Raw genomic sequence first — 27,398 nt, 5'->3', positions numbered from 1 at the left:
ATTACTACTACAAAATCTGCATGCACACTACAATTACTGCCCCTACTGATATTAGTACTAGTAGTAGTAATACACCTTTTACTACATGTACTACTACTACAACAATTACATAACTTTCCACTACCACACCCAGCCCTTACTGACACCACTACTACTACATGTACTACTACAAATACCATAACTATTACTGAAACTCCTGCTACCGCTATTACTACAACTACTACCAACCCCAGTACAGCCCCTACTGATATTAATACTACTATCACGTGTACTACCACAAATACATAACTACTACTGAAACTCCCCCTTCTACTACAACACCCAGTACAGCCCTTACTGACACAACTACTACTACACATACTACTACAAATACAAAACTATTAATGAAACTCCTGCTACTGCTATTACTACAACTACTACCAACCCCAGTACAGCCCCTACTGATATTACTACTATTACCATGTGTACTACCACAAATACATAACTACTACTGAAACTCCTTCTACTACAACACTCAGTACAGCCCCTACTGACACTACTACACGTACTACTACAAATACAAAACTATAACTGAAACTCGTGCTACTGCTATTACTACAAACACTACCACACCTAGTACAGCCCCTACTGATATTAATACTACCATGTGTACTACCACAAATACCATAACTACTACTGAAACTGCTGCTGCACTGTGACCTTTCACACTCTGATGGATCTGAAACCTGCCATCTGTACCAGAGAAATATTTCTAGTGTGACCTCTGACCTCTGGTGTGTGTGTGTGTGTGTGTGTTTCCAGACAAACCCACAGTCGATAAAGAAAACACCTCCAGGGAAACACACACACACACACACACAGAGTCTCCAGCGGTCTCTGGTTGTCAGTGTGGATCCATCAGATCAACAGGAGGGAGGCCGTGACCTCCAACCAACACTCCTCCACTCTTTTCAAATTTTATCCCTCCGTTTCCTCTCTTCCTTCTTCTCTTTTTGACTTGTCTGTTCTCCTTCTTCCTCTCTTCTATCCTGTCATCTCCTCTTGTCGTCTTTCTCTCCTGTACTTTTCACTTCCTGGATTTTTCTCTTCCAACCTTTTTTTCCCTCCTTGTTTCCATCTTTGCTCTCCTTTTATTTCCCTCATTTATTCTCCCTCCTTCTATTTTTCCTCTCCATCTCTTCCTCTTTTCATTATATCTCCTCCAGTCCTCATGTTCTCCTCTGTCATCCCCTCCTCTCCTGTTGTCATTTTCCCTCTTTCTACTTGTCTTTTCCTGCCATCTTTGTCCTCCCCCTCATTTCTTTAATTTTTAATCTTTTCTTTTGTTCCCCTCTGTCCTGCATTTTTGTCTTTCTCCTCCTCTTCCATGTCTCTCTCTCTTTCCTCCTCTTTTGCTACAACCTCTCCTAACTTTTTCTCCTCTCTCATTTCTTCTTTTCTCCCTCTTGTTTCACATTTCTCTCCTCCTCTCTTCCTCACGTCTCCCTCGTTTTCTGCCATCTTTGTTTTCCTTCCCTCCTCTTCCTTCACTTCTCCCCCTCTCTTCCTCGTGTCTCCTCCTCTTCTCCTTGAACCCTCCTCTGCTTGTTTTTTCAGTATCTAGGTCAAGGTTGTGTTTCTGCTGTCTAGTCTGGACGAGTGATGCACTGACACACACACACACACACACACACACACACACACACACACACACACACACACACACACACACACACACACACACAAACACACACACTCGTAGTATTTTTGGCAGCTCAGTGTGTGATCGCCCCTTGAGATGTCAGAGCTTTTAGGTCAGGCTGATCTGTGAGCTTCGGCAGCTTCCTGGAAAAAAAAAAAAAAAAAAAAAAAAAAAGCAGCAGGAGGCCGAAAATACTCTGAATTATTCAACATCATCATATCAAAGTCAGCACAACATACAACGAGACGTTTAAAAAGCTGTCAAATGAGCATAAAAAGGATGAAAGGATTACGGGTCATCAGCACGTTCACCTGTTGGTCCGATGCTGCAGGTGTTCGCTTAAAGATGCAACTTTGTTTTATACCATAACGACGGGAAATGCTGCTTTCTGATTGGCTGACAGGTGTCTGTCTGGATGACTCGTCTCTTGTTGTCAATTATGAATTTGAGTCGTGAAGCTTCAGGATTAACATGTCAATTACAGCTTTTTATTCACTGGATATTGTATATTTTTTAATTTTGGATTCTTTAAAGTTTAAATATCTTGTTGATTTTTATGCAAATTACACTAAAATTTGATATTGGATAATTACAAATGTTTCACTCAACACGTCTTCAGTTTGCATCGCTCACAGCAAATAAAATAGGCCTTTCATGTTTAGTTTGAGTTGTATGTTAAAAATACAGAATGCAGTTTTTACATTTATTTACAGTAAAATGTACACATCAGGATAAACCTGGAAACGGTAATTATTCAGTGTTTATATGGAGAATACACTATGAATGCCTGGTTTCCACTTAAACAGAAATGCTTTTATTTTGAAGGTTTCCAGGAAATTATCTGGCCTGTTGTTGTCGCTAGCATTAGAAAAAGGAAAAGGTTTACGTTCAAGATGTCGGGCGCAAGCTCCGTTGTTTTCCGCGTTTTATAAGCTTGTTAGAGAATAATAAATATGCTCGTTTTGAAAGACACTACACAACAGCCTGTTAGCGTCCACTCACGCCTTTTTTTTTAAAAAACGTGAACATGTCGTCTCAAGTCCTGAAGTTTAAGACTTTTATTTCCTGAGACTAGTTTCAACGGTTGATTTAGTTTTTATAAATTCTGCAGGGAAAAACACATTTTATAACAAGGAGAAAATTATTTGCATTTCATGACCTTGTGATTATTACCTGACAGGGAAGTTAACTTGATATAATAAAAGATTCTACATTGTTTCAACCAAAAAATAAATTGAACATGAATTAAATATGAATTAAACGTGACTGAAATCTTTATAATTATTTTTTGGCATGTTTTTGAGGACAGTTACTGATTATTGATGATGGTTTTGACCTCCAAGGAGGTGAAGATAATTGACTATGACTGGTGGGGAGTCCCGTGTTTTTAACCTCTGTGGGGTCGTTATCAAGGTCATTGATACCACTCGGTTCGTTAGTGCTCCTAGTTGTTGTAACGACAGTCGATAGAGTCGTTGGAGTCACGTGAGGCCAAGTGTGAATGGTGGTTAAGTCTCCTGGGAGTGGGGGGTAAGTGGTGCGGTAGACCTCTTCCTCTGGTGAGAGATGGTTTCTCTACTTTGACGTGGATGGCCGCCTTCACTTCTCTTTCAAACCATCTGTCCTCCCAATCAAAATATGTACGTTGTTGTCCTGGAAAGGGTGTCACTTATCTTTCAGGTGAAGGTAACCCTCCTTCCCCAAAATACAAGTCTGTTGTTACAACAGACCAAGTAATGAACTATGACCTTGATAACAACCTCATAGAGGTTAGACACCTGGGAATTGAAGCCCATTGGATGAGAGGTGTAACGTCTTCAGTCCAGTTGCCTGTGTTTCAACTCTCCTTGGATAACCATGACCTGGATGACTGAGAACCTTCAGACCTGGTTTTGACCTACTTTCACCCACTAATTCCCAGATTTTTTAAAGGGAGCAGATAGATTTTAACAGATCTTATTATTATTGTGTTTCCTGCTGCACGTATACAGAGTTCACCATAGTTTAAAGTAAACAACAGCCTTTTGTGACAATGACAAGCTCCAAAAATCTTCGAGAAAGTGTTTGAGTTGCAGAAAGCAACAACAAAAATGCAAATGAGATGCTTAATATGCACCAGAAAGTCGCTAATAAAGAAATAGTAAAATTACAAAGTGGTGACTGACAGATACAGTTATAGTTAAAGTGAATTAAACAGATTAAGTTGTTTTGAATATTGAATTTTCTGTTTTCCTCTGAGGGGAGCAGTTGTGTGTTTTTCAGCTTCTGGCATCAATATTTGACAACCTCTCCACCTGCCTCGTCTGCTGGGGTTGACAAAACAAACGCGCTGATCCAACCCGTTTTGGCATATTGACACAGAGGACGAGGTAATAGTAGCCGCATCGCCCATGACAACACACACGACCGGTGGGGAGTGTGATGTGTGTGTGTGTGTGTGTGGGGGGGGGGTTAAAGGTCAAACCGTGTGGGAGAAGGTGCTCAGTGGAGCGTCACACGGAGGGAAAACAGAGAAACATTTTCATGTCAAACAAAATCAAAACAGAAAGTAAACAGAGTCCCTTCAGTCTCCATGGTGACATATTTACAGCCAAGGTAAACAAATAACATTGTCTTTTTCATATCATATCCATTGATAGAAAGGTTTTGATTTCTTTTCACATCATTTCACATTTTATTCAATTTTTGGGTTAAGATTAGCTTAACTAGTTTCAGTTATAATTAACAGATTGTTTTTGTCTACTTGGGGGCAGCAGAAACAAGCTGCAGCACCGACATATCGTCAGCTTTTAAGTTAATACATCCAGAGACAAATCAAGTTACTGCATCAACAACAATTCGTATTCAGACCCAAACATCCTACTGAGACTGCAAACTGCCAGCTAGCTGAAACATAAAAAGGTTTTTGGATGCAGGTCGTGCTGTGGGAGCAGTCGTCTTAGACTTAATAAACATCTTCGACATGGGGATACCACAGGGGTCTGTTCTAGGTCCATTGCTATTATCACAACCTACCTGAGAAATGTCCTGGCTGCCAAATGTATGCTGATGATACAGTGATTTATTAATATGTAGTTTAGTATATAGAATATTTAATTATCATGTAAATATTTGTCCAAAACTTTATGAAACTGGATCAAAAATAAAGATTTTCTGAGTCTTTATAGCAGCTAACTTGTGTCAGGAGTCCTTAAGTGACGGATAAAATGTTAATGAAGTGTGATATTGCAGCTTTAGTGAAGATCACAGTTCAGTGTGTGTGTGTGTGTCAGCGAGCTGTCAGTCAAACGTCTGGTCGACACAGTAACTCTGTGGTGGTTTGACCCGAGCGTCACGCTGAGGTCGAAGCCTGCAGGCCGAACACTGACACTCAGTAAAGGTCAGGACATTCAACTGCAGCGTCCTGCAGTCACACACACACACACACACACACACACACACACACACCAAGTCCTCTGGAGGTTTTGTGACCTTTTAGCTTTGACCACCTACAACTACCCACCAAAATTTCTAGGAAATCTGGGCTGATATTGTTCTGTTATTGAATTCGACTCAGTCTGATCTGATTGATGTGATGCAGTTTGATTATCGATAGAAGAACTCATGAGTCCTGTTCTGTTTGGTCTTTAGAAAGAACAAAAACAGTCTTGTTCTCATGGTGCAGCTGAAAAAGTGATAAAAAGTCGTATTTATTTACCAAAATCTAAACATACCATGACAAGTGAAATTCATCCTTTATAATTCTACATATATAAAGTCTGAAATATCAAAGCTACAACTAAATGAGTTGTGCTGATTTGTTGTGCTCATTGTGAATCTTTACTTGCACAATACTGGAAAAAAATCCCATGCACTTTTACAAATATTTTACAGACTTTAATATGTGTGACTTAATTTATAAATACTGTATTTTTCTCTTTTTGTCACTGGTTAAACTTAGTAAATTAATCGCCAGTTATTTTGATAATCAATTAGTTGTTTTGAGTCTTTTTTTTTAAGAAAAAATACAAAAGTTCTCTGATTCCAGCTTCTCAAATGTGAATATTTTCTAGTTTCTTTAGTCTCTATGACAGTAAACTGAATATCTTTGAGACATTTGAGGACATCATCTTGGACTTTGGGAAACACTGATCGACATTTTTCACCATTTTCTGACATTTTACATATTTCATTTATAGACCAACTAATATATTAATCGAGAAAATAATCTACAGATGAATCAATAATGAAAATAATCGTTGGTTGCAGCCGTATTGGTTGATTCTTTGGCTGCAAAATACATTTTCATGGCCAATAACATCCATCAGCCTAATGCTGACCTCTATACTTCCCTGCTGGTAAAAGACCTTTTCTATATAAACAACATGACTCACCTCATAGTGACCTGCAAGGAAAAATCAACTGAAACCATCTCACATGATTTGTCTAAAAAATAGTCTCAAATTTCTAATATTTGGTCTTAAAACGAAGGAAATTTACTTCTCTGATACCTGAAATCTCTGTAGGAAAAACATATATCATAATATCATAACTACTTTTTTAGTTTTGGGGGGATTAAGTTCAAGTTCAGGCTAAATTGTTTTGGTTTAAATAGGGACGGTTAGGGTTAGATAATGAGATGTTTGTTACTGTGATTGTAGCTCTGATGTTATTTGTTTCTTTTTACTGGCTGAATTAGAAACCTCTGGTGGTTTTGTGAGAAGACGACAGCTTTAATGCAACAAATAAAAAGCAGAATTTCTTCTTCAAAGGTAAATATGAGCTGAATCTGTCTTTAATTAAAGCTGTGTGAGTGTTTGAGGAGCTTGCAGGGAGTCAGAGCTCAGATCTGGGTTACAGCGATGGGAGGTGGAGGTGGATGTGGATGTATGTGGGGGGGGGGGGGGGGGGGGGGGGGTGTTTCTTCCCTAAAAGCCTCCCTGCCTGTTAACACCGGCCATTAGCTCTATGTTTAAACCTTTATGACAGCTTACACTGCGCTGTGCTCGGCCGTCTGGACGTTTCTGTGTCACTCAGCTGCAAAGACATTCAGATTTCAGAGCGGCAGAGATGAAACGATAAATTAAAGGAAATCAGGCGGGTTTTTTTTTTCCTTGGGCACAGTCACGCTGAGGTCACCTCTAAAGACCTTTCAGATCAAAAACCTTTTTGTCTTTAATTCTTATTCTGATCCTCTAAACCTCAGTTTATTTATTCATGTTTTATTGTGTGTAAAACACTTTGTGTTTGTTATTGTAAAGTGCTACCACAAATAAAGTCTGTGTTCATTATTTATTGTTGCCTCTCACGGAGCTTTTTTCCTGTTTTTTTGTGTTTTTTTAGATCAGTGAGGAGTGTGTTTTACCTCCGTACAGGAAGCAGAGCAGAGGAAGTGCAGGAGTATCTGTTTGTTGGGCTGGAGGTAATGTACATTGACAGCCCGATGGGTGCAGTGAGAGAGAGAGAGAGAGAGATCGGTGTTTCCTGCTGCAGCTCTGCATATGGACGAATAAAAAGAAAAAAAACAAAAAAAATAACAGAAACAGACTTGGATGGAAAAATCAATCTGCCAACGATCGATCGGCGCTCCAGTGGCTCCGGGAGAAAAGTGGAAAATCACATTTACAGAACAGAACTAGAGTACCTGTGAATTCGGCTCGATTTTTAGCAGCTTTTAGCATGAAAAAAAAAATCATTTTGAAAATCAGATTTTGGGCTGCGAGTTTGACCGTGTTTGGAGTGTCGTCCTGTAAGCGGGTCAGCGGCTCTGCACTCGCTCGCAGAAACAGCACAGTGTCCATATTTTCCATCAGGCAAAAGGCCTGAGTGGTTATAGATGGTCATTAAATATTTTATATCTTTTTCTATGCAGCAGAGAGAACCAGAGAGACTCCTGATCAAGGTGTTAAATATCTGACAGAGTAAATATACGGTACGCTGCTGTGCTCAGAATGGCTTTAAATATGATATGTTGTCAGTATGAGTTTAAACATTTTGGCAAAGCAGTCAAACATTTGACCTCAACAATGAAACCAGGGGAACAAAGAAGAGATGTTTTTGTGGCGAGGAAATTCAATGGTCGGGAAAATAATGACTAATGTTGCTGAGGAGGTTTTTGATGTTTTAGCGCTGCAAAAAGCTTCAAAAAGCTTCAAAAGGTCTGGGAGGACTTGGACACCCGAAACTGTGGTCTGAACCGTCTCCTACAACAGTCAGCGTTGGTTTCTCTGAACTATGACCACAATCTTTCTCTAACAACTAGTTTTAGTTTCCTAAAACAGAAAACAGTCACACTGTACGACTCGTTTTTCTTTGTAACAAAGTTGTAAGTCTCTGAAAAACAATGTTGTTCTGCTGATATTCAAATAGTAAATCAAACAAACTTATAATTAAGTCTGACTATCGTACTGAAAATATCAGCTTTGGTCTATTCGTGCGTACCACTGATTTGTGGTTTGTGTTCCTTCCTTCGTTTTGGCGTTTTAAAAACAGGCACTGACACGAAGCGCATTGCGTTTACTTAAAAATAAAATTGTTTTGCCTTTTCTTTAAGGAGGAACCACAAGTTTTACTTAATCTGGGAACGTCCGACTTCGCTTACCTGACCAACGTCAACCTTTATTTTAACCAGGCGAGTCCCAATGAGGCCGAAAACCTCTTTTGAAAGGAAGATCTGATGGAAAAACGTTCAGTATCGATTAATAATTAAACCAGAGAAAACACACCAGTGCGGTAGGTGTCAGTGCAGACCAGGAAGTGTTTCCCCCGTCAGCTGTTCTAGAGGTTGGGGAGGCGTCTTCGGGGAGAAAAGTACAAAAAAAATACTCGCAAAACGCAACAGGAAAAGAGCAGAAACTGATAAAAATGTCTGCGAGTTCCTTCCAGGAGCGGTTACAATGCAGTGAATTATCTCAATGACCAACATAACAATAACATCTTTGCTCTCAGCTGCCGCTCCGTCGGCCTCCGTGAGTTCTGAGCTCTCCCAGCGGGCCACGCCGGCAGGCTGTGGCGGGCGGGCCGTGTGACGCAGCGGGCCCAGGGAAGCTAAAGTGGGACACACAACATCTTGCTTGGATGATTGATCACGTCACAAGCAGGCAAAGTTAATCGGCTGAAGACTGCGGGAGAAGAAAAACTCTCATAAATGATTCTGGGAGAGTCATTAAAGATGTAAAGTCAGCAGCAGACAGCGTTCTGCACTCGGGGAGAGGAGGCTTTATGTGCAGCTTCACAGCTGCTGCTTCTGTTTTTTAAAAAGTATTATTATACTCTTTTATTCTATTATTATTTCTCTTATGTAATGACTGAATAGCTGATTTAAGGGCGTCTGGGTCATCTCAGGATAAAATCTTTCCTTTAAACAGTCAGATTTTTAGTTTTTAAATCATTTTCTGGATCGTTATGATGCATAAATCTGACTTGAAAGGTGAAATTTTGTTACATTTGAAGCAGAAATCAGTTCAGATTTGGGAGAAAAAGGAGCTGAATGGGTTCAATGCTCCAGGAAAACACAATTGATCCGGTTTGACCTCTTTTTCCTCTCAGCCCCGGAGTGATGAGGGAGGTTTGATTTTTAACTCTGTGACAACTGTTCCTGTTATACTGTGAAATTTCTGTATTCTGAACTAAAAATCTGGAGATGAAAACGTGGTTTTAAGGCTTTGGTTCAGTTTTTTTTCATGACTGCGTCTCTGCTGTCTGTCAGTAATAGTTGTTTTAGTCTCCGGCAGATCGCCTCTGGTATCAGTGTGTGTTTGTTTGCTTTTGGCCGGGTGCAATTTCACACATTTTCTGGTGCAAAAAGCGTAAGAGTGAGCGGAGGGGTGGAAATGGACCGTGGTGGTGGTGGTGGTGGTGATGTGTGTGTGTGTGTGTGTGTGTGTGTGTGTGTGTGTGTTGGGGGAAGGTTCAGTGACAGCAGCTAAAAGCATCTTCAGGTTGTCGGTGGCGTGCGTCACTTCAGTGTTTAAACTCTCTGAGGTCTCGTACGCTGCTCGGCTCGCTGCTTATTTTTCTGGACACACCTGAAGTCAGCTGAGACTTCAAGACGAGTGCGTTTCAATTTCTCATATTTTTTTCACTCTTGTTGCTTTTGATTGAATTTTAATTGATTAATTGCAGTATTCTATCAACCTTGTTCCCCCATTTTATTCTTTACTGACTATAAATTTGACTGTTTGCTTGTTTCTCTTGTTATTTACAAACATAAATAAACTATAAATGCTTTAATTACTATTATTATTAGAGCCTGACAGCTACATTGAGTCGATTTTATCTTATCAAACATATATTATATCACTATTTACTGTATGTTAGCTGCTATATCTAAAAGAAATGTTAAAAAAATCAAACGCACATCATATACTGAGATGTTTCTCTCTCTGTCTACCCGTCATTTCCTGTCTGCCTCCACACTGGCAACTACTGGAAAAGAAAAGAAAGACAGATAAAAGGATTGATCTATATATTGTTATCTGATTTGTTTTTGGTATATGCTAAAGAATTAAGCATTTAATTATTATTATTATTATTATTAAAAATAAGGATTTATTTATCAAGACCAGAGTTAAATTTGTTATTTAGTTTGTTTTTTGAGGAATATTTGTGAATTTACTCATGAAACCGATTCGTGAAACGCAACACACATCAGAATATAACATCCTTTATCCTTAGAGCCTGGATTAGGATAAGGAAGAAAATCCCCCCAAAAAAATATACTGGAAGGAAAAAAAAATGGAAGAAATCTCCAGAAGAGCAACAAAGGAGGGATCCGTCTTCCAGGAAATAGATCGAACCAAATAAACATGTGAAATGTTAGTATTCTGTCCTCCTTGACCAGGAAATTTGATATGTTCTATCTTTATTTATATTTTGGGAACATGCCTACTTGATTTTGGGTTTAGCACTCCACAGAGAATCATATTGTTGAAGCCAAACCTCCTTCTCCAATTCAGGAAATAGATGTAGTTTGTACAGAATAGACTAGATAGTAAACATTACAGATTGGAAAAACAGGATGATCAAATTATAAATTGATAACATTTATGAAGAATGTGATCAAGCGTGACTAATCCTGCAGGTAAATGTGCTAAAAATTGCTGCTTTTTTTAGAGAGTTGATGATGTTGATCTTTGGTTTACACAGAAATCAACAGGTGCAGGTGTGTTACTAACTTTGACATGTTTTTAATCTTGTCTGTTTCTTACCTAACTTCCCTGTAGTGTCAGACTGAGGAGGAGGAGGGTTTGGCTGGCTGGCTACTCTGTACACCTGCCTGAGGAGGCTGATGAGGGGACGGGGGAACAGCTGGGGGAACAGCTGGGGGAACAGGTGACGACTGGTGGGCGGGTTCTGGAAAGACAGGAGACGTTAGCGCAAACAAACACAGGTTAATCACATAAAGTAGAGGAAAAAAAACAGAAAGAGACGATTGCGTGTGATTGCACAAAATCCTTTATTTCCAGGATCCAAGAGCACATTTCAACACACGGCTCAAAGACAAACTGCATTTTAAAAAATTTAGTTTACATACAACTACAACCTTTTAGTGATAAAAGTAGCAAAATAAAGTCTGTGTGCCTTTAAAAAAAAAAAAAAAAAAAAAAAAAGAACCACAACAAGACAGCTTATGGAGAGTTTGGTTCAGATTGTCAACGGCTGATAACACAAATATAAAACAATTAACAGTCACTTTTAAAGGTTATCTGGTGGACAGAGTGGGTTTTAAAGATACTAAAAGATGGAAAAAAAAATGTTTTTTTATGTAAAGTGTTTTGAAATATACTGTATCTCTTTACTGGATGATGGTAAGACCTGGCTTACCTGTATGGCACCATATTGTTTTGAGCTAAAGTGACAAACTGTCTTCAAATATGACATAAAGATAAAACACACGACTCTCGAGAACAATATTCATACAACATGGAGTCATAAAATGCTTCTTTTTTTTTGTTTTTTTTGTTCTACAAGACTACTTTCAGTGCTGGAGAAAGAGTTTATAGGGCAGTGATTTTAAAGTAGTGCTTGCAACAACGCTGTTAAAAAAACACAGTTATATACACACACAACCATTATTTTTTCTTTTTTTTTTTCTTTTTTTTTTTAAAGCGTCTTGGAAAATGATTGTCATTTTATACTTTTTATCTTTCATACAGCATTTGATCTCACAACTGGTTTAAATAATCTGTTTTATACGAAAAGTCAGTTTACAAAAAAAAAAAAAAAATTGCAAAAAACAAACAAAGAGGCAAACCTGTAAATGCATTTCGTCGTTTGTTATCTACTGTTATCGACTTTTAAGCACCTTTTTTTTTTTTTTTTTTAAGTAGTGAAATAAAAGCTTCATGTTTCAAACGCCTTTACAGTTTACACAAGACATTCAACGATGGAGCAACTGCAGACACACGTGTGTTCACATGTTTCTCATTTGGTTTTTTTTGAGTCGGTGCTAAATGCTAAATGCTGTCTGGTCCGTCGTCCAGCTTCGGGCTTCTGTGAGTGAAGCCGCTTTTTTTTTTTCCCGCACTTTTTCCTTTTTGAAGTATTTCAAAATGTGATTTATGCTGCCGTCACGTTAAATCAGAACAACAGAAACTGGACGTTTTCTTATCTCGCGCTGCCGATTCGGACGTTGGCGATTAACAGCTGGATTTTCTGTGATGCATTAAAAACATGTTGTGAGTTTGAAGCTCTGTTTTTGGGCAGATGGTGGTGTTATATACTGTAGGTTTATATATGAAAAGATGTTATTCTCTGCTATGTTTTGACCTGCATGACCCTGTAAAACTTCCTCTTTACTGTTTGCTACCTTTAAAAAAGACTCCAAACATCTCTATTTCCCCGTAATAATAACTTCCAGCAAGAAACTGCAGCTCTTATTTACAGTTAATCTGACATGACATGAACGCAGCACGAGTATTCATAGAGTGAAAACCAGGTTTTGCTATTTCTGAGCTTTCACAAGATAAGATTAAGCATCTGATGAGTAGTTTGTTTGACTGTGTAACATTCAAACAAAAGCAACAAAGACACCAGACTGTCTGCAGGTCGGCTGTGTTTAAGTCTCAAGAGTGTGTTGACTGTCACAGTGTCTTTATTGATACTACGACCAAAGTAGGACGTTTTCAAACCTTATTTACAGTACTGTATAGCGGCTTTAATAAAAGTTTAAATGTCTCCTTTCAGAGCATTTCTCCCTTGAAGTTAAGACGAAAAAGAAGCCGACGCTTTAAAGCGAAGCTCCTATTTGTTTGGACGACGAGGACGGCTGCTATCCGTTAGCTCAGATTAGTTTGATTTGAGTCGTCTAATACTGTTGATCAAAGGAACGAACCCGTCAGTACTTTAAAAAAAACCTAACATTTAGCAACAGTTCTGAAGTGTTCACATGTTCACGTTGCTTTAGATTTTTTTTTTCTTTTCTGACAGTTTGGTTTTCACACATGCACGTCGTGGGTTTTTATAGCAAATCAAACACAAAACTTGGGTCTGTGTTTGCACCACTTGAAATCCTACAGGAACACAAAACTTGAGAAGTACTTACATGCACTTCCTCTTCCGCCTTCAGTTGTCATCTATTATTTACAATTGGTCCTTAATGGATTACTGTGTGCATGTAAGTGCACTCAGTGTTTCCTACATGACACGACTGCAGGATAAAGTCAGTGGGAGTCGGGCCGGCCGAGCCAGCTGAGACAAGGCATTAACGGGAGATTTTCACAATGTCTCCAGTCAGGAGACTAAAAATGCTTTTTAATGTTTGATTTCAGTGCCACTGATTGACATATCAGATCTGCTCTGATTATGCCTGTAATATACATGTAAGTGCACAACATTGTTGTAAACCTCAAATAGGCTAAAATGCAGCATTATGATAAATGTCGGGAGGCCACCGGCCACAGGGAAGCAACGTGGTTTTTCTGTGGCAGCGACGAATCAATCAAAATCTTTCAACTACTCTTCCTCTCCGATTTTTATCCTTCATTTTATCCCATTTAGAAATCTCAGTTTAAATCTCATCTAAACAACATCAACAATAAGAATGAAATGCTGTTTTGTTGACATGTAAAGTACCAAGACAAACGACATCGACTAACCCTAAAAGGTCAACTACATCTAAAGTGACACATGACGAACGAACATTTAAATAATCTGTTGGTGTGTTTAGTCCAAATCTCACAGCTGTTTGTATAAATGTCTTCTAACAAATGTTCCCTCTTCTGAGCGATTAGTACATCAGTGAAAGCAGCTTGTTCTTCAACTCCTGTAACTTTTATCTTGGTATAAAGTTGTTGTTATTAGTGTTATTTCCACAAATATTCTGATTTAAACTACTGTAGATTGTAGAGACATCTAAAAGCTCCACTGCTGTTTTTGCACGTTTCGGCCCATTAACTGCAAATAATTTCTCTCATATAACTGCGGACCACTTTGCATTTAGAAAACTACACGTTTTTCAGGCAGCCACTGGTTTAAGTTCACTAGTGTTTGAATAAAATGAGCAATAAAAGCTAAATTAATTGAAATGCGGTTAAATTCTCACTGTTGGTATGTTGGAGGCCAACTCCAAGGAATCATCATCATCATCAAGGAGGCATTTCGGGAATGGTCTGTTTACAGCTATATTGCTAAAATCTGACAAAAAAAATTAAACTAATAGTTGACTTTGATGGATTAAGTCTCTGAATTTCATATCAGACTGAAATGAACTTAAACCAACAGCTGGCTGCAAAGTAGGACAAGAACCCTAAAACTTCCAGTATGCTTTAGGAAATGGTATTAATGTGATGTATGGGTGTAATTAATAACATTAAAAAACTGAACACCAGTAAGATTCATTATGAAAGTGGAATAGTCCAGCACTGAAACTCATTAATGGCACTAAAACCTTTTACAGGAAGTTGATATAATGAGTAAAAATTGATTATCTGAGCTAAGATTGATCTCTGAGTTGGTTTTAAGTTTAACATTTTGTAGTGATGAACTTTCTGTTTGAGTATCAATATCCAGATGAAGTGTTACCACTAGTGATAGTAACCGTTCTTTCTGTTTGAGTGTCACAGTGTCTTCTTCTTCTCTCATCTTCGGTACTTTCACAGTGTATTTACAGATCAGAGGGTGATGCGTTTTGGTACATGTACATGTTCCAGTAAGTCAGTCTAACTGGAAACGTTTGACTGATGGTAAAGGACACAAAATCCAAATATGAAAACAAAACTTTTAGTGAGCACACGACTAGTAATATTACAACACGCAGTGTGACAGATAAAAACTTTCTCTTTCCTTATTGTACCTTTCTGTAGGTTATGTTTATAACTCAGGTTCTCGGAGTAGCATGAGTGAGACGTCTCTAAGGGACATCAAAACAAATGCTATGAAGGAAAACCTGATATAAAGTCTTTCTGGTTTAAAATCTGTTTCCTTTCTTTCTTCCTAATAATTTCATGGAATTGTAATGGGTCATATCTGGTAGAGAACATTTACTTTTTCCTCTTTCTTTGCTCCTTCTGTACCTTCTCTTCTTTTCTAGCTTCCTCTGATACTCTTCCATCGTCCCCTCAGAGGAAAAATCCAGATTTCTGGGGGTCCTGCAGGGCGGGGAGTCCGTCGGAGCACGAGACAGGGATGTCGCCTGTCGCCACTCCGTCTCCGTTGGACATTAGACAAGTCCTGATGTACGCGGCGTTGGTGGCACTGAGGAGGCAGCCGTTCTCCAACTGAAAACACACACAGAGGAGGTCACATTTAAAGGAAAACACCAGCATGATTTTATCTTTTAAGCTTATGTTTTATCACCATTTCTGTTTGTTTCAGCAATGAAACTCAGACAAGCAGCGCTGCCTTAAAAAACCACAGAACAATTTTAAGGTAAAAGAGGATCAACTTTTCCAACCAACAAATATTTTTCCAACCACGGCCTTAGTGGTGGTGAGAAGACTTTTGATTGATGACAAGGTTGCTACAATAGTTTTTAGATAGGACAATAACCAAATTACTAATTTTATTAATCAATAAGACCAGTGCTAGCCAGTAAATATTGTCTGGTTAAGAGTGTGATTTCCTGTTTGTCATTTGAGTTTTTAAACTGCAGAAGTTTATTTATATAGTAAAAAACAGAGATTACAAAGTCCTTTGCGAGGACAAAATGAAAAAGAAATGGAAAAATATATAAATACACACATGCAGACACATTTACCCAAACTGATTAAGGAAATAAAGTAAAAATACATGTTCAGAAGAGATTTAAAAGAAGATACAGAAGTCATTTATTCTTACACCTCGACATGGGAACCGCCAACAAGTTCCTGTTTGTCTACAACAACAGACACTATTCTCTGTTATTTGCTCTGTGCAGTAGTCACTGTTGACCTTAATCACATGAAGCAGGTCAGGTCAGGCAGTGAGCAGCAGCAGATGTTTAGTGGGGCAGACCTGGACAGAAGGGAGGGAGAGGAGGAACGATGGAGGGAAGAAGAAGTGTAGAAAGAAGAAAGAAGGGAGGAGTTTCCTATAGTAGGAGGCATCACAGAGACTGTAATCCCCTTCAGTGAGTCTAAACAGATCCTCTTACTGAAGTAAAACCGCTTCACAACAACCTGGATTTCTTCTTTAAGCCATTTAGTTGATGCTCTCGTATGAAGTGACCGATGATGCAAACCTCAATTTATTAACACTTAAACCTATATAAAGCTACATTTTTTTCAAATTAAGACTTTGTTCACCATGCTACACCATCTACAACAGGGCACTTTTTTAATTTTTCAAAAAAAATATCAGCACTACATTTAAATTTGTCTCAGAAGCTGCGACAAGCAATAAAAAAAAAGCAAAATCACAAACACAAGACACAATTATCCGGTCATTAACTGATGAAATATATCAATTACATGAAATGAGCATTTAAAACACAACAGAAACATTTACATAAACAAGGTTTCTGTTGTATTCAGGGGAAGACATGAGCTCAACTTGTACACACTTTTCCATCATTCAGAAGACCGCAGAATGTGTCCGCTATATCTGCTGACGTAACTGATGAAGCAAATGATTTTCAGTACAAGCAGTTTCTTTGTTCGGCTGATGTAAGACAACAAAACACTGAGCCACTGTGCATTTGTGGCTTTGTTACTATCCTATGATTAATAAAGCATGCTGTTAATCTACTCCGAGTGGCATTAGTCATATAAAGTGTCTGAGTAATTAGTCATGTTTCCAGTGTGTTTCTCTTCTTAGTCAGTCGCACAGACGTCACCTCCCTGTTCTCTGGCTTCATTCACTTCTGCTGTTGTCTGCCTCAGTCTTGTATCTTACTGGTGAAACTGGCTGCTGATACAAGTACTGTATGCATTACCATTTGCCAAATATTATAGTTTAAACTGCAGGCTTTCCTTGCATATTTTAATATATTTTCAGCTTTTTGTTTTGGTATCTGCATATATCTTTTTACTGCACTGTATACATTTTATATGAGCAAACAAAGGTTATTGATTGTTTTTAAACCCTCTATCAGATAGAAACATTTCATTTCAGCTCTATTCTTTTGCTGGAGCCACTCATTAACTTGATCTGTTGCTAGCAAATTGTTGAATATTGCAAAACCTTACATATTTCAGTATATTTTCAATACTAATTCTAGTGTCCTCTGTGTTATACTAGTAAAAAAAGCCTTGCAAGGATAGTTGCTGCTTTTGTATGTGTCAGTGTGAAATAAAAACATCATTATGTTATGCTTTCCTTTAGTCTTTGCTGAAGTTTTTCAGGAGACTATTCTTACTTTAAGACACATTGAATAAAATGAAAGTCAATCAAACTACAGTAGAGCCCGTCTTCTATCCGAGCTGAGAATAGTCTCTCGGTGCATCGCCCGCCTCCCCCTCCGTCCTGCGTTCACAGCATTAGGTAATGATGACAGTCAAATTGTAGGTCAGCGCTGCTCATGCTTGACTGGCCAGCCTGCCAGTATTTTTCTTTCAGCGACAGTCACTGACCCTGAAGAATAACAGTGGAGGCTGAATGGGGCGGGGATGAATGGATGCCTGCCGGGGTCGGCCATCTCTGGGCCCGTCCCGACCTTATTCTATTCATTATTGTACTCTTTCTCACTACTGCCTATTTGCTTTTCTTTCTCTCATTTTTCATTATATGTCCATTGTTATCTCCCGAGTTTGTTTTTCACCCTGAACACCGGCGATGGTCTTCACGCTTGAAAACACAGAACGCAACGCAGCAATAACACTGAAACATACTGTAGATGGTGGAGAGTCCAGAGATGAAGTCCAATAATTTGTTATAAATATGTGACAATGTGTGAAACAAATATTAACAAAGCAAAGGTGAGACTTAAACTTTCATGTTGTGGAGGTTTTACTTTGCTTGTTTAACCAACAGGTCTTTGTTTTAAAGTGTGTTTTATGTTCACTGCTAAGTTAACAATGCAGCCTTGTTCTAGAAAAATAAACCAAAAGTGCCATTTGTGGGGAGACATTCCTGGTTTAAATCCTGCCTCAAACTTTATATTTGGCAACACTAATTAGCGAGGTCTCATTACCTTGTTATGTTTTACGATGGGAATTTCTGTAGACCTCCTGCTACGTGTTTTTATGTTCTCTAACTGATCACAGTTTTTAAGGATGATGTTCCCCAGCCTTTACTGGAATAAGGTTTTTGTTGGACTTAAAAGACGAATTCCTGCTTCTTCTGAGCGTTATACGGTCTCATTAAACAACCCAAATAATGTGATGGCTCAGCTGCTGTGAGTCCGACAGTTAACACAGATCTCTACAATTAGTTGTGCACATTAGCATAAACTGTTAAAGTCCTTTTCAAAATGTTTTCTAATGTAAGTATCCTTGTCTGGAGCTCTCAGCTACCAGCCAACTGAAGATATAAATCCTGAAAAACAGCTCAGAACTTTACAGTTTCAGCAAACAGCAAACGTTACTCAAACAGGAGGAGATAGAGTGTTTTGTTGGGGACTATTTTCAATGGCGGATGAATCCACATTCGGTGCTCTAGTGAGTATTTCTGGCAGCGGGACGGTGTGTGTGTTGGACTGAGTCAAATTAAACATGATGTGTGTGTTCATGGCGGTGAAGGGAGGAGGTTTACAGCACAGAGGAATAAGATGTATCAGACTGTTTGATAGTAGATCAATTCATTGTTGCTTTTGGTCTTTTCATGGGGTTTTTTGACTATAAGATAATCCTCATAACTTGATGTGTGATATTAAACAGAAACAAAATCAAGGGACACTAGATGTTTCTTTGGAGTCAGACGGTACTTATTAATAGCTCAATTAATAGTTAATTTTGGTCTTTTCATAAGATTTGTTGAATAATGTAAAATATCACCAGACTTATCCATTAATCATTCAGTAATCTCCAATTAAATCTTAATCTGTTCTGTTCTGTTTATTTCGCTCGGTGTTACAGTTAAACTGATCATAATAAAAAATCAAACAATCCATTTGTAAAAGTTACTTAGTGAACGTTTGGCTCACACTCTGCTGCCTGGTGTAGAAGCTGTAATCCGCCTAAACACTGAGCACTGCAGAAGCACATGATAGAAAACACAAAACCCCCACCGGACGTCTCCTGAGCATCTAAGAAAACCCTCGTTACTTACGCTGACTCTACTGCTATAGATTCTACTCAACTCTATTTTCAGACTGTGTTGCTCTCCCCCCTTTGTCTTATTTACATGGCATGTCTGGTCGCATCATCACAGTTTACGCTGAGCTCCAAACCAGCCCGAGGCTTCTGTGTGCTGACTCGGAAAAAAAAAAAAAAAAAAAAAAAAAAAAAAAAATCCATTTTCATGACGGTGAAAGAGAACAGCGCAGGGTTGAAGGGTTGTAGATTCTCAGTTTGTTGATATTCGAAGGCAGCGCCGACTTCAGGTCTCGTCAATGGGCTCGAATCAAGAATCTGGCTCCGAGACCACAAACAGTTTTGAGGAGAGTTGGCAGCTTAAGTCGTTTTGAGACGGTAAGAGTGGAGAGAGAGAAAGACAGAACAGGACTGACACGAGACAGAAGGTCTTAGCGGGATTCATTTTCGGGACGACTGTTAAGGGAGGAGGAAACATTACTCATCTACATTCGTGCATAAACCCTTTTTTTTCATGGGACTAGCATTAGTGGAGACGTCACCGCTAACATGTTTCATTAAAACTGGTGTCACTGGATATTTAGATAATCTCTAGAAATCACTGTTGGCTGCAGGTTTAACACTTAACAATTCAGTTTGTTTTAATATAACTAATCAAAAATTGATGTTTGCGTCTGAGTCGATTCTTCATGACAGAAAGATGTGTAGAAGAAAGGAATCGTGCTGCCAACATAGATTTTGTAAAGTTGCAGTTGGATTCACATTAAAACTAAAATTATAACCACAAACATTACATACAGGGAGGATTAAGATCACTTTAACAATTTGTACAAGTCACTGATGATATTAATCCTCTGTAGCCAGTTACTGTCCAAACAGCAAAGCCCTCTCTGTATGAGATCACTATTACTGACAGAAGTCATCATCGTCATTTAGCGCTGCTGTGTTAATAAGCCAAACGATTCTTTATTTTTACAGAAAAGTATATGTTCCATGTGTTTGAGACTCTCAGACTAGACCTGTTTGACCATGTTTATTATCTAATATTACTGTACACAATAATTAACAATCTGCGTCCTATTTCCTGGTGTCTTACCTTGCTGTGAGCTGTATCCTGTGTGGCGGTGTTGAACATGCTGTAGGCCTCTAATGACGGCAGGCTGTGCTGCGGCTGGGACAGAGCCAGTAACTGCTCCAGGTCCAGTGTAGAGCTCTGGGTGGGACACTGGGGCAAACAAGACGGTGCGACCTGAGTCTGCTGCTGCAACATCTGCTGCTGCTGCTGCTGGTGTTTCTGGTGACCCTGCAGCTGGTAGGGCCGGGTGGTGGCCACCAAACTCTGGTAGTGACAAACGTCCGGGATGGTCACACCGTTTAGTGCGGATCCACCTGCATGTGGCGTGTTGGAGATATTGTAATTTGCGTGGCTGACCTCCATGTTTTGTGGAAAGGCGGCGTGTCCGTTTGGGATGTAGGCTCCGTTCGTCTGGTTCTGGAAGCTCGGCAACAAAGCGGTCTGGCTGCTTACCTGCTGACGGGACTGGAGCTGCTGCTGCTGCTGCTGCTGGAGCTGCCACTGCTGACTCGACTCCAGAAGCGAGTTCAGGTGTTTATGTTCCCCGTTCACCTGAGATGCCTTGGCTACAGTCTGTGGGTGGTGATGGGTGTGGTTGTTGGGGTGACGGATGTTCTCCGTGGTGACCACCCAGTGACCGTTAGGAAACCCAGACAGGATGTTGGTGTCCACAGCTCCAGGCTGGGAGACAGACGGTTGAGCTTTCACCCGCTCACCTGCGCTGATGTGATGCTGCATCTGTTGCGACAGCTGCACGATGGGCTGCCTGCTGCTGGGAGGAGCTGCGGGGACGGCAGGCGACGGGCACGCCTGGGACTGCTGGCTGGCACTTTGGGCTGAGACTGGGTTTGGCGCATGGGTTGAAGGTCCGAACCCATTTGTGTCCCCTTGCTCCTCTCCCTTGGTCCCACCTTCCAGTGAGTCGTGGATGTAGGAGAGGATTTCGTTGTTGGTGAGAAGGTCGCTAAGCGTTGGGATGTGGTTGCTGTCAAGCTCCACCTGGATCATCCTCTCGTCCAGCAGCAAAAGCTCCAGATCTTCAGCGTTCAGGCCCAGGTTCTCCAGGGCGCTGAAGAGCTCGCTGTTGGAGCACGTCTCGTCTCCATCCAGCGACAGAGAGTCCAAGGTGGCCAACAGCGGATCATAGCTGGACGTTTTGCTGTTGCATCTCCCCGTCTCCCCGTTAGATATGATATGCCAGCTGTCGCCGCTTAACAAGCCACCGAAACCACCGCTCTCACCTTGCTGCTCACTGAAAAGGCTGCTGTGGTAGGACATCTTAGGCTCCGTGTCCGGCTGGCAGACGTACACCGACTCATCTTGGCTCATCAGCGCTCCCAGCAGGGACTTTGGATCCAGGTCATCTGAGGAGCTCTTGTCTAGTTTGCCCTTCTTGGATTTGCTGCCTTTGGCTTTGCCCTGGAAGGAATCAGGGAAGCCATGAAGAGGATAACCTGTCTGGTAGAGAAGCGCCTCTCCAGTGGTGAAGGTAAAGGGAAGGTGCATAGATCTCTTCCTCAGGTGTTCCCCTCCTTCCTCGTCCCTATGGAAACAGATGTTGGAGAAAGAAAATTAACAGATAATTAAGGTAAAACTTAAAAAATCAAGCTGGAATCGTCGTCCACTTACACCAGCGGCCTCTGTGTGGCGATGATGTAGTCCGGTTTGCCGTTCTTGTAGACGAGCCGGGCGTTGGCTTGGACCCACTTCCACCGGTTGTCCTTGGTGAGCAGCCTGAAGACGGTGAGGCCGCTCTCGCCCGTCTTTATCACTAAAATAACATCAGACGAGACATAGGAGGCTCCGTGTCACTGCTGTTTACGTTCTGTACGCCCTGCAGTGTGCTCACTCTCACACTGCATTTGCTCGGTCAGGCGTGCCGCTGCGACGGAGGCTACACGCTGATGTTCACTTTGGCTACATGCACATGTTACAAGTACTGTTTGCACACACGTCTGCATCCCAACACACATGCATAGACCCATCCAAACCTCTCTTTCCCCTTAATCCCTCATCTCCAGGGCTCAGTGTTGTGTCTGCCGGTGAGAGTGAAATGTGGTGCAAGCTCATGTTTCTGTGTTTTCTAGTTCCTGAAGAATTTTAAAAGTGAATCACGGTCTCAGGTGCTTTAATAGAAAGACTGTCGGTCTGACTAATACACCAGATGGCAAAGTTACCATCAGCTGGTAAATATTGTCTAATTTGATGAAAGAATTTCATTATTCTTGCAGTCAAAGAAGAGTTTTAGTGTCCCAACATAGTGCAGATGTTTTTTTTCAGAGGCTTTAAAATATGGTATCAAACATGATGTTGTTGTATTATTATTTTGGGTTTAAACTTAAAAAATTTCCAACGATGTTCCAATTTAGAGGCTTTCACACCCTGTCAAGGAAAAAAAACTCTGAGTAAAAGATGATAAAATCGTTTGTTTTAGACTCATAAATAACATCTACTATGACATAACTATCCATACACATCATTACTAGTCCAACCTCCAACAGGAACATCATGTTGTTCATGTTTTGTATCTGCAGAGAGTTTCAGAAACATCACTGCATGTTTTTGGAAGAACTTTAGCAGGAACTGTAACATCTACGTGGACTACAGCTGAGTTCAAAGCTTCTGTGTCCTGTAAAGTTGCTGTTTCTGTTTGTTTTTATCCTGCAGCTCCGACCCAGACAGACGAATGATGAGCAGTTAGTTTTGCCAACAGTCGCCTTTCCACAAGTTTTTGCTCACGATCTGAAGCATTACAGGAGAAAATGTTTGTTTTCTCCACCTGAGCCGATCATCTCTACTGAGCCCACATATGATTTATTATCATTTTTACTGAATATATGATTCAATATGTGTTGTACAAATCATCAAGTCAATCTACTCCTTTGTTTTAGTGCATTACTGTAAATCATATATACAGTTATTGCATTAGTCTGTGTATGATTTACTCATATTTCCTCATATTTCTTTCTTCTTTTTCTAAATTCTCTTTGTTTAAATGAATTATTTCCTCCAAATTAATAAAGAGGAAATCATCCGAGCGTCTACAGAAGATATAATTATTATTAGTTTTATTAATGTAATTATTAATATTACACCTCTGCTCATAATGTTTAAGAGAGAAAGTCTGGAAAACGACATCATATGATATTATTGTCTGGATTTATTGTGAGTGTTTGTGTATTTATGTGTAATATGGAACCTGTCGTCCCATCTGTGTGAGTGCATTAGAGCTGAACATGTATGTATCTCTGTGTTACATGTTTCCAAATGCATATTCATGTATTTCCCTTTCTGTATGCATGACTACAAGCATACTGCGTCTGTGTGTGTGTGTGTGTGTGTGTGTGGGTGTGTGTGTTTGTGTTTGAGCGTGTCTGATCGCAGTGATGCGGGCGTTCAGGGCACCATGGTTACGACTAACCGGGTCATCCGGTACACAAGCTAAGTAGGACACTCTCGCTCGGAGATTTCCTCCATCAACACACACACAGAGTGTTTGTTTGTTTGTTTGTTTGTTGCATGTGTCACAGATGTAACGTTGTGCAAACATGAAACAGGGGTCAGTACACTTTTACTCTAAATATATACTAATCCTAGATGGGTTTAAAGCTGCAAAAGTGACATTTTGTTAAGATGAAAAGACCAATCAGCCTGATGTGATAAACATCACTCTGTGTCCAGGCCTAAAATAGACGTTGGGTCATGTTTGCCTAAAATAGACTCGCTATTGATCTTTTAGATGTTTGCTGTGTCAACATTTTCCCCTAAACATGCTGTTTGACAAGCCAGCAGTGATAAAAAAGTGCATCAATGAACAAAGAAATATATATGTTAAAAACTAAGGGAGGAAGAGTTTTAATCAAGTGCTCGTTGTCCTTTTTTAATTTATTTTTTACTGAACTTGCTACAAACATTTGTGTCTTTTTGTCTTCATCACATTCTCATCTGTACTTGTTTCCACTAAATAAAGTTGTTCTAGTCTTTAAGCAGCTGGTTATCGATGGACCTTTTCAGCTTCCCTCACACGTACGTTTTAATTCCAGTTGCTCCAGTGATTTGCACCAGTAACCTTCCAGTCTCAGTCGTGCTTCGTTAACGATGATGTGAACTGTGAACTACAACATGTATGTAAACTGCTGACAGCTGCGACTTACTTCGGACGTGGTTTTCAGCGCAGTACAGCATGTCGGCGGCGTGGATGAACTGGTATCCAGAACCTCGGACTCTCAGCTCCGCCTCGGTGTAGCCCAGCACGATCTTCCCCCTGAAAACCCGAAAAACACACAACAGACACACTCAAAAACTTACCGCCACGAGTACAAGTTCTAACAAAATATATAAACAACATTTCTGACACGGCGTACTTTGCGTCGCAGGACATCGGAGTGAAGTCCAGCTTGTGTTTGGTCCTGAAGATCATGTTCCTCGTCCTGATCTCCAGGATGGCCGGAGGCTGGAGCGGCGTTGCGATGGCGAACAGGGCGAGCTGAGGAGGGGTACTACGCTGCTCGCCGTCGCACTGCTGCTGGCGGCTCTGACCGTGGAGGAACTTCAGCCGACCCTGGATGTTCAACGTCTGAGAGGAGAGGACAGCGGGACAGATTTAAAAAACGTTAACAAATATGACGAAAAAGCTCTGAATCGTTTTTTTATTCTATTTCTCTGCGTCTGATTCTGAAGCTTCCAGCGGACGAGAGAGAGAGAGAGAGAGAGAGAGAGAGAGAGAGAGAGAGAGAGAGAGAGAGAGAGAGAGAGAGAGAGAGAGAGCTGTTTCTTTTCTCCCTGTCGAGCACCATTAATCTTATTTATCCTGCTGGGTAATGTAGAGAGCGCTACCACTTCACTATACGCTGTAAACATCGGTGTCTCAGCAACACTCCCTCTGGTCACATGGCTCATTGTACACCATTTAAATACACTATTATACTATATAACACTTGACACGATTGTTGTGGGGAATCTGTGTTTACTCAAGTTTGTTTAGGAGAAAATATGACCCATTATCATCCAAAATGAGGCTGTTTGTAGAGGAATCAATGGCGTCATTTACAACAGTTTCTAGTTTCTAATAATAAGCTCCTTCGTGTAGCTTATTGAGGAAACATTATCCAAAGAAACAAAGGCAGTGATTTGATTGGATGTGATTTGAATACGGCCAATAAAAGTGAGCACATCCATAAACATTTGCAGGTGCTGAGAAATAAGTGTTAAATTGTTCTTAAATCTTGTTTAATTCCACATGGACGTGACGACGTCTCAATCACTACGGTTCTTCAGGTTAATATGTTTAAGTATAAACAAGAATCTTTTATTATAGAGACTTTTTCTAAGCAGATTTTATGCTGTGACCAACATGTATAAAACATTTATTAGATTCAGTTTGTAAAAACATTAATATTTCATGTGCATTAATAGTCTCAGGGTAAGATTTTAGTGACCTTAAAGCATCATCAAGCTAAACTTCCTCTCACTGATCATGTCTGGATTTACATGAAACTTATTTCTAGACTCATTGGTGGTAAAAATACAATGTTTTGTGGTCCAAGAAACCTACAAATTTAGGTGAAAATTCCCACTGATGATGAGGAAAAACTAGTTAATTATTTCCAACGTATTCCAGAAACCAGTACGGCAAGAAGATGAACCTCAAACATCACAAACATGTCGCTCTTCAGGCCTTAAAATCAGCAAAACACATTTTAAATATCATCATCAAGACATTAGAGGAGGTGGAAATAACAACTCCGTCAGCTTCAACATTCAACTGATTTGTTTCCATTTGGATTTATTGCTCCATGTTTCTCCTTCAAAATGTGTCCGACGGTGAAAAATCCTTTCGTGAAAGCGACAGAAACCTTAAAGTCGAGCTAGTTTTCATGTTTCGGATCAACGACGGGGGAGGTTTTAACAGCTGGAGGGGAAAAAAAACAACCTGAAAACACTTTATCCTGTCTGCCGTCCTCCTCTCACCCCGTGGCATCTCGTGTGAAGACCCTACCTCTTCCTCCTCCTCCTCCTCCTCCTCCTCCTCGTCCTCAGTTAGCTCCAGTTAATTGACCTTGGTGGGTTTAAGGGCCTGCAGCCGTGATGTCAGGAATCTAGCCCTGAATAGCAGGAGGGATTACGAAAAACAAAGCCATAGCGACCGGTAGACACAAGCAGAAACCTGGCTTACCGCTCACGCAAACGCACTGGGAGGGAGACGCGGGTTCGAACCCCCCCCCCCCCCCCCCCCCCCCCCCCCCCCCCTCCCACGAGACCTGCCCATCATTCACATACAGCTGCGGGGCTTGACCTTTGACCTCTCTGTACAAGCTCTGCTTAAAAAACAAAGACCGAAAGCTAATCATTATTTTTCTTTTCCAACTACATTGATCATTTAACTTAATAAGATAAAAAACATGAAATGTTCTCTGATCTAAAGTGAGTTTCTTTGGGAAATGATTGGCATTAATAAGATTTGTGTGTAATAAGATTTGTAGTTAATGAGCTACGACATGTAAGGCTGCAACTAACAATTACTCAGGATTATCTTTCATTCTGTAAAAGGTCAGAAAAAGCAGCTAAACAGTTAAAAACAAAGATATTATTGCGTTCACAGCGACAGAAAACAGAGATGAATCATATTTGTGAAACATTTTTGCTTCGTTAATGATAGTTGCTGCTTCTGTTCTGTTGATTGACTAATCGTTTCTACGCTACGGCTATTAAGTGCTTTGCTCGTGGGCAGCCCCTCCCTGCCCCAGTTTTCCCAGCAGGTTTAAAGGATCTGATCCCTGCGCCGCCATTGAACCACAGCTTGTTTTTCTCAACCTGCAGCTAATTGTCTTAGTGGGAGCAGCAGCAGCAGCAGCAGCAGCAGCAGCAGCAGCAGCAGCAGCAGCAGCAGCGGGGTCGGTGTAGAGCTACCAACCCTGACTAAGCAAGTTCCCCCCCTCTGCTCTCGTCCCCTCTGGGTGGTGGGAGGATTAAGGCCCTTTTCCCCACGACCCTGAGGCTCTCTTAAGGCGGATTACAGGAGTAAATGGTGGCTTCTGATCCCTGAGGGACTCTG

At 40.3% G+C, this 27,398-nt stretch overlaps 2 protein-coding genes across 12 annotated transcripts in view; both read right to left on the bottom strand.

The window, feature by feature from the left end:
* Positions 1 to 27,398, bottom strand: part of LOC122976244 — a 1,153,509-nt gene that overhangs the window by 830,666 nt on the left and 295,445 nt on the right. The window lies entirely within an intron of this gene.
* Positions 1 to 27,398, bottom strand: part of LOC122976251 (aryl hydrocarbon receptor-like) — a 52,141-nt gene that overhangs the window by 9,173 nt on the left and 15,570 nt on the right. For 9 of the 11 annotated variants that reach the window (XR_006400875.1, XR_006400874.1, XR_006400881.1 and 6 more), the window contains 6 exons: positions 24,709 to 24,920; positions 24,499 to 24,608; positions 21,974 to 22,115; positions 20,366 to 21,887; positions 15,175 to 15,378; positions 10,870 to 11,014 (listed from right to left, as the gene is read on the bottom strand). Coding sequence is in view for 1 of the 11 variants with exons in the window: in XM_044344636.1 (XP_044200571.1) it covers positions 15,220 to 15,378; positions 20,366 to 21,887; positions 21,974 to 22,115; positions 24,499 to 24,608; positions 24,709 to 24,920 (2,145 nt within the window). In the remaining 10 variants the exon portion in view is untranslated. Of the gene's footprint in view, positions 1 to 10,869; positions 11,015 to 11,098; positions 15,379 to 20,365; positions 21,888 to 21,973; positions 22,116 to 24,498; positions 24,609 to 24,708; positions 24,921 to 27,398 lie in introns of those variants that run through there. The other 2 variants (XR_006400880.1, XM_044344636.1) reach the window with 2 other exon arrangements.

Source organism: Thunnus albacares, chromosome 24 (assembly GCF_914725855.1).
Source record: "Thunnus albacares chromosome 24, fThuAlb1.1, whole genome shotgun sequence".
Taxonomy (NCBI): Eukaryota; Metazoa; Chordata; class Actinopteri; order Scombriformes; family Scombridae; genus Thunnus; species Thunnus albacares.
This window is presented reverse-complemented; position numbering and strand designations above follow the sequence as displayed.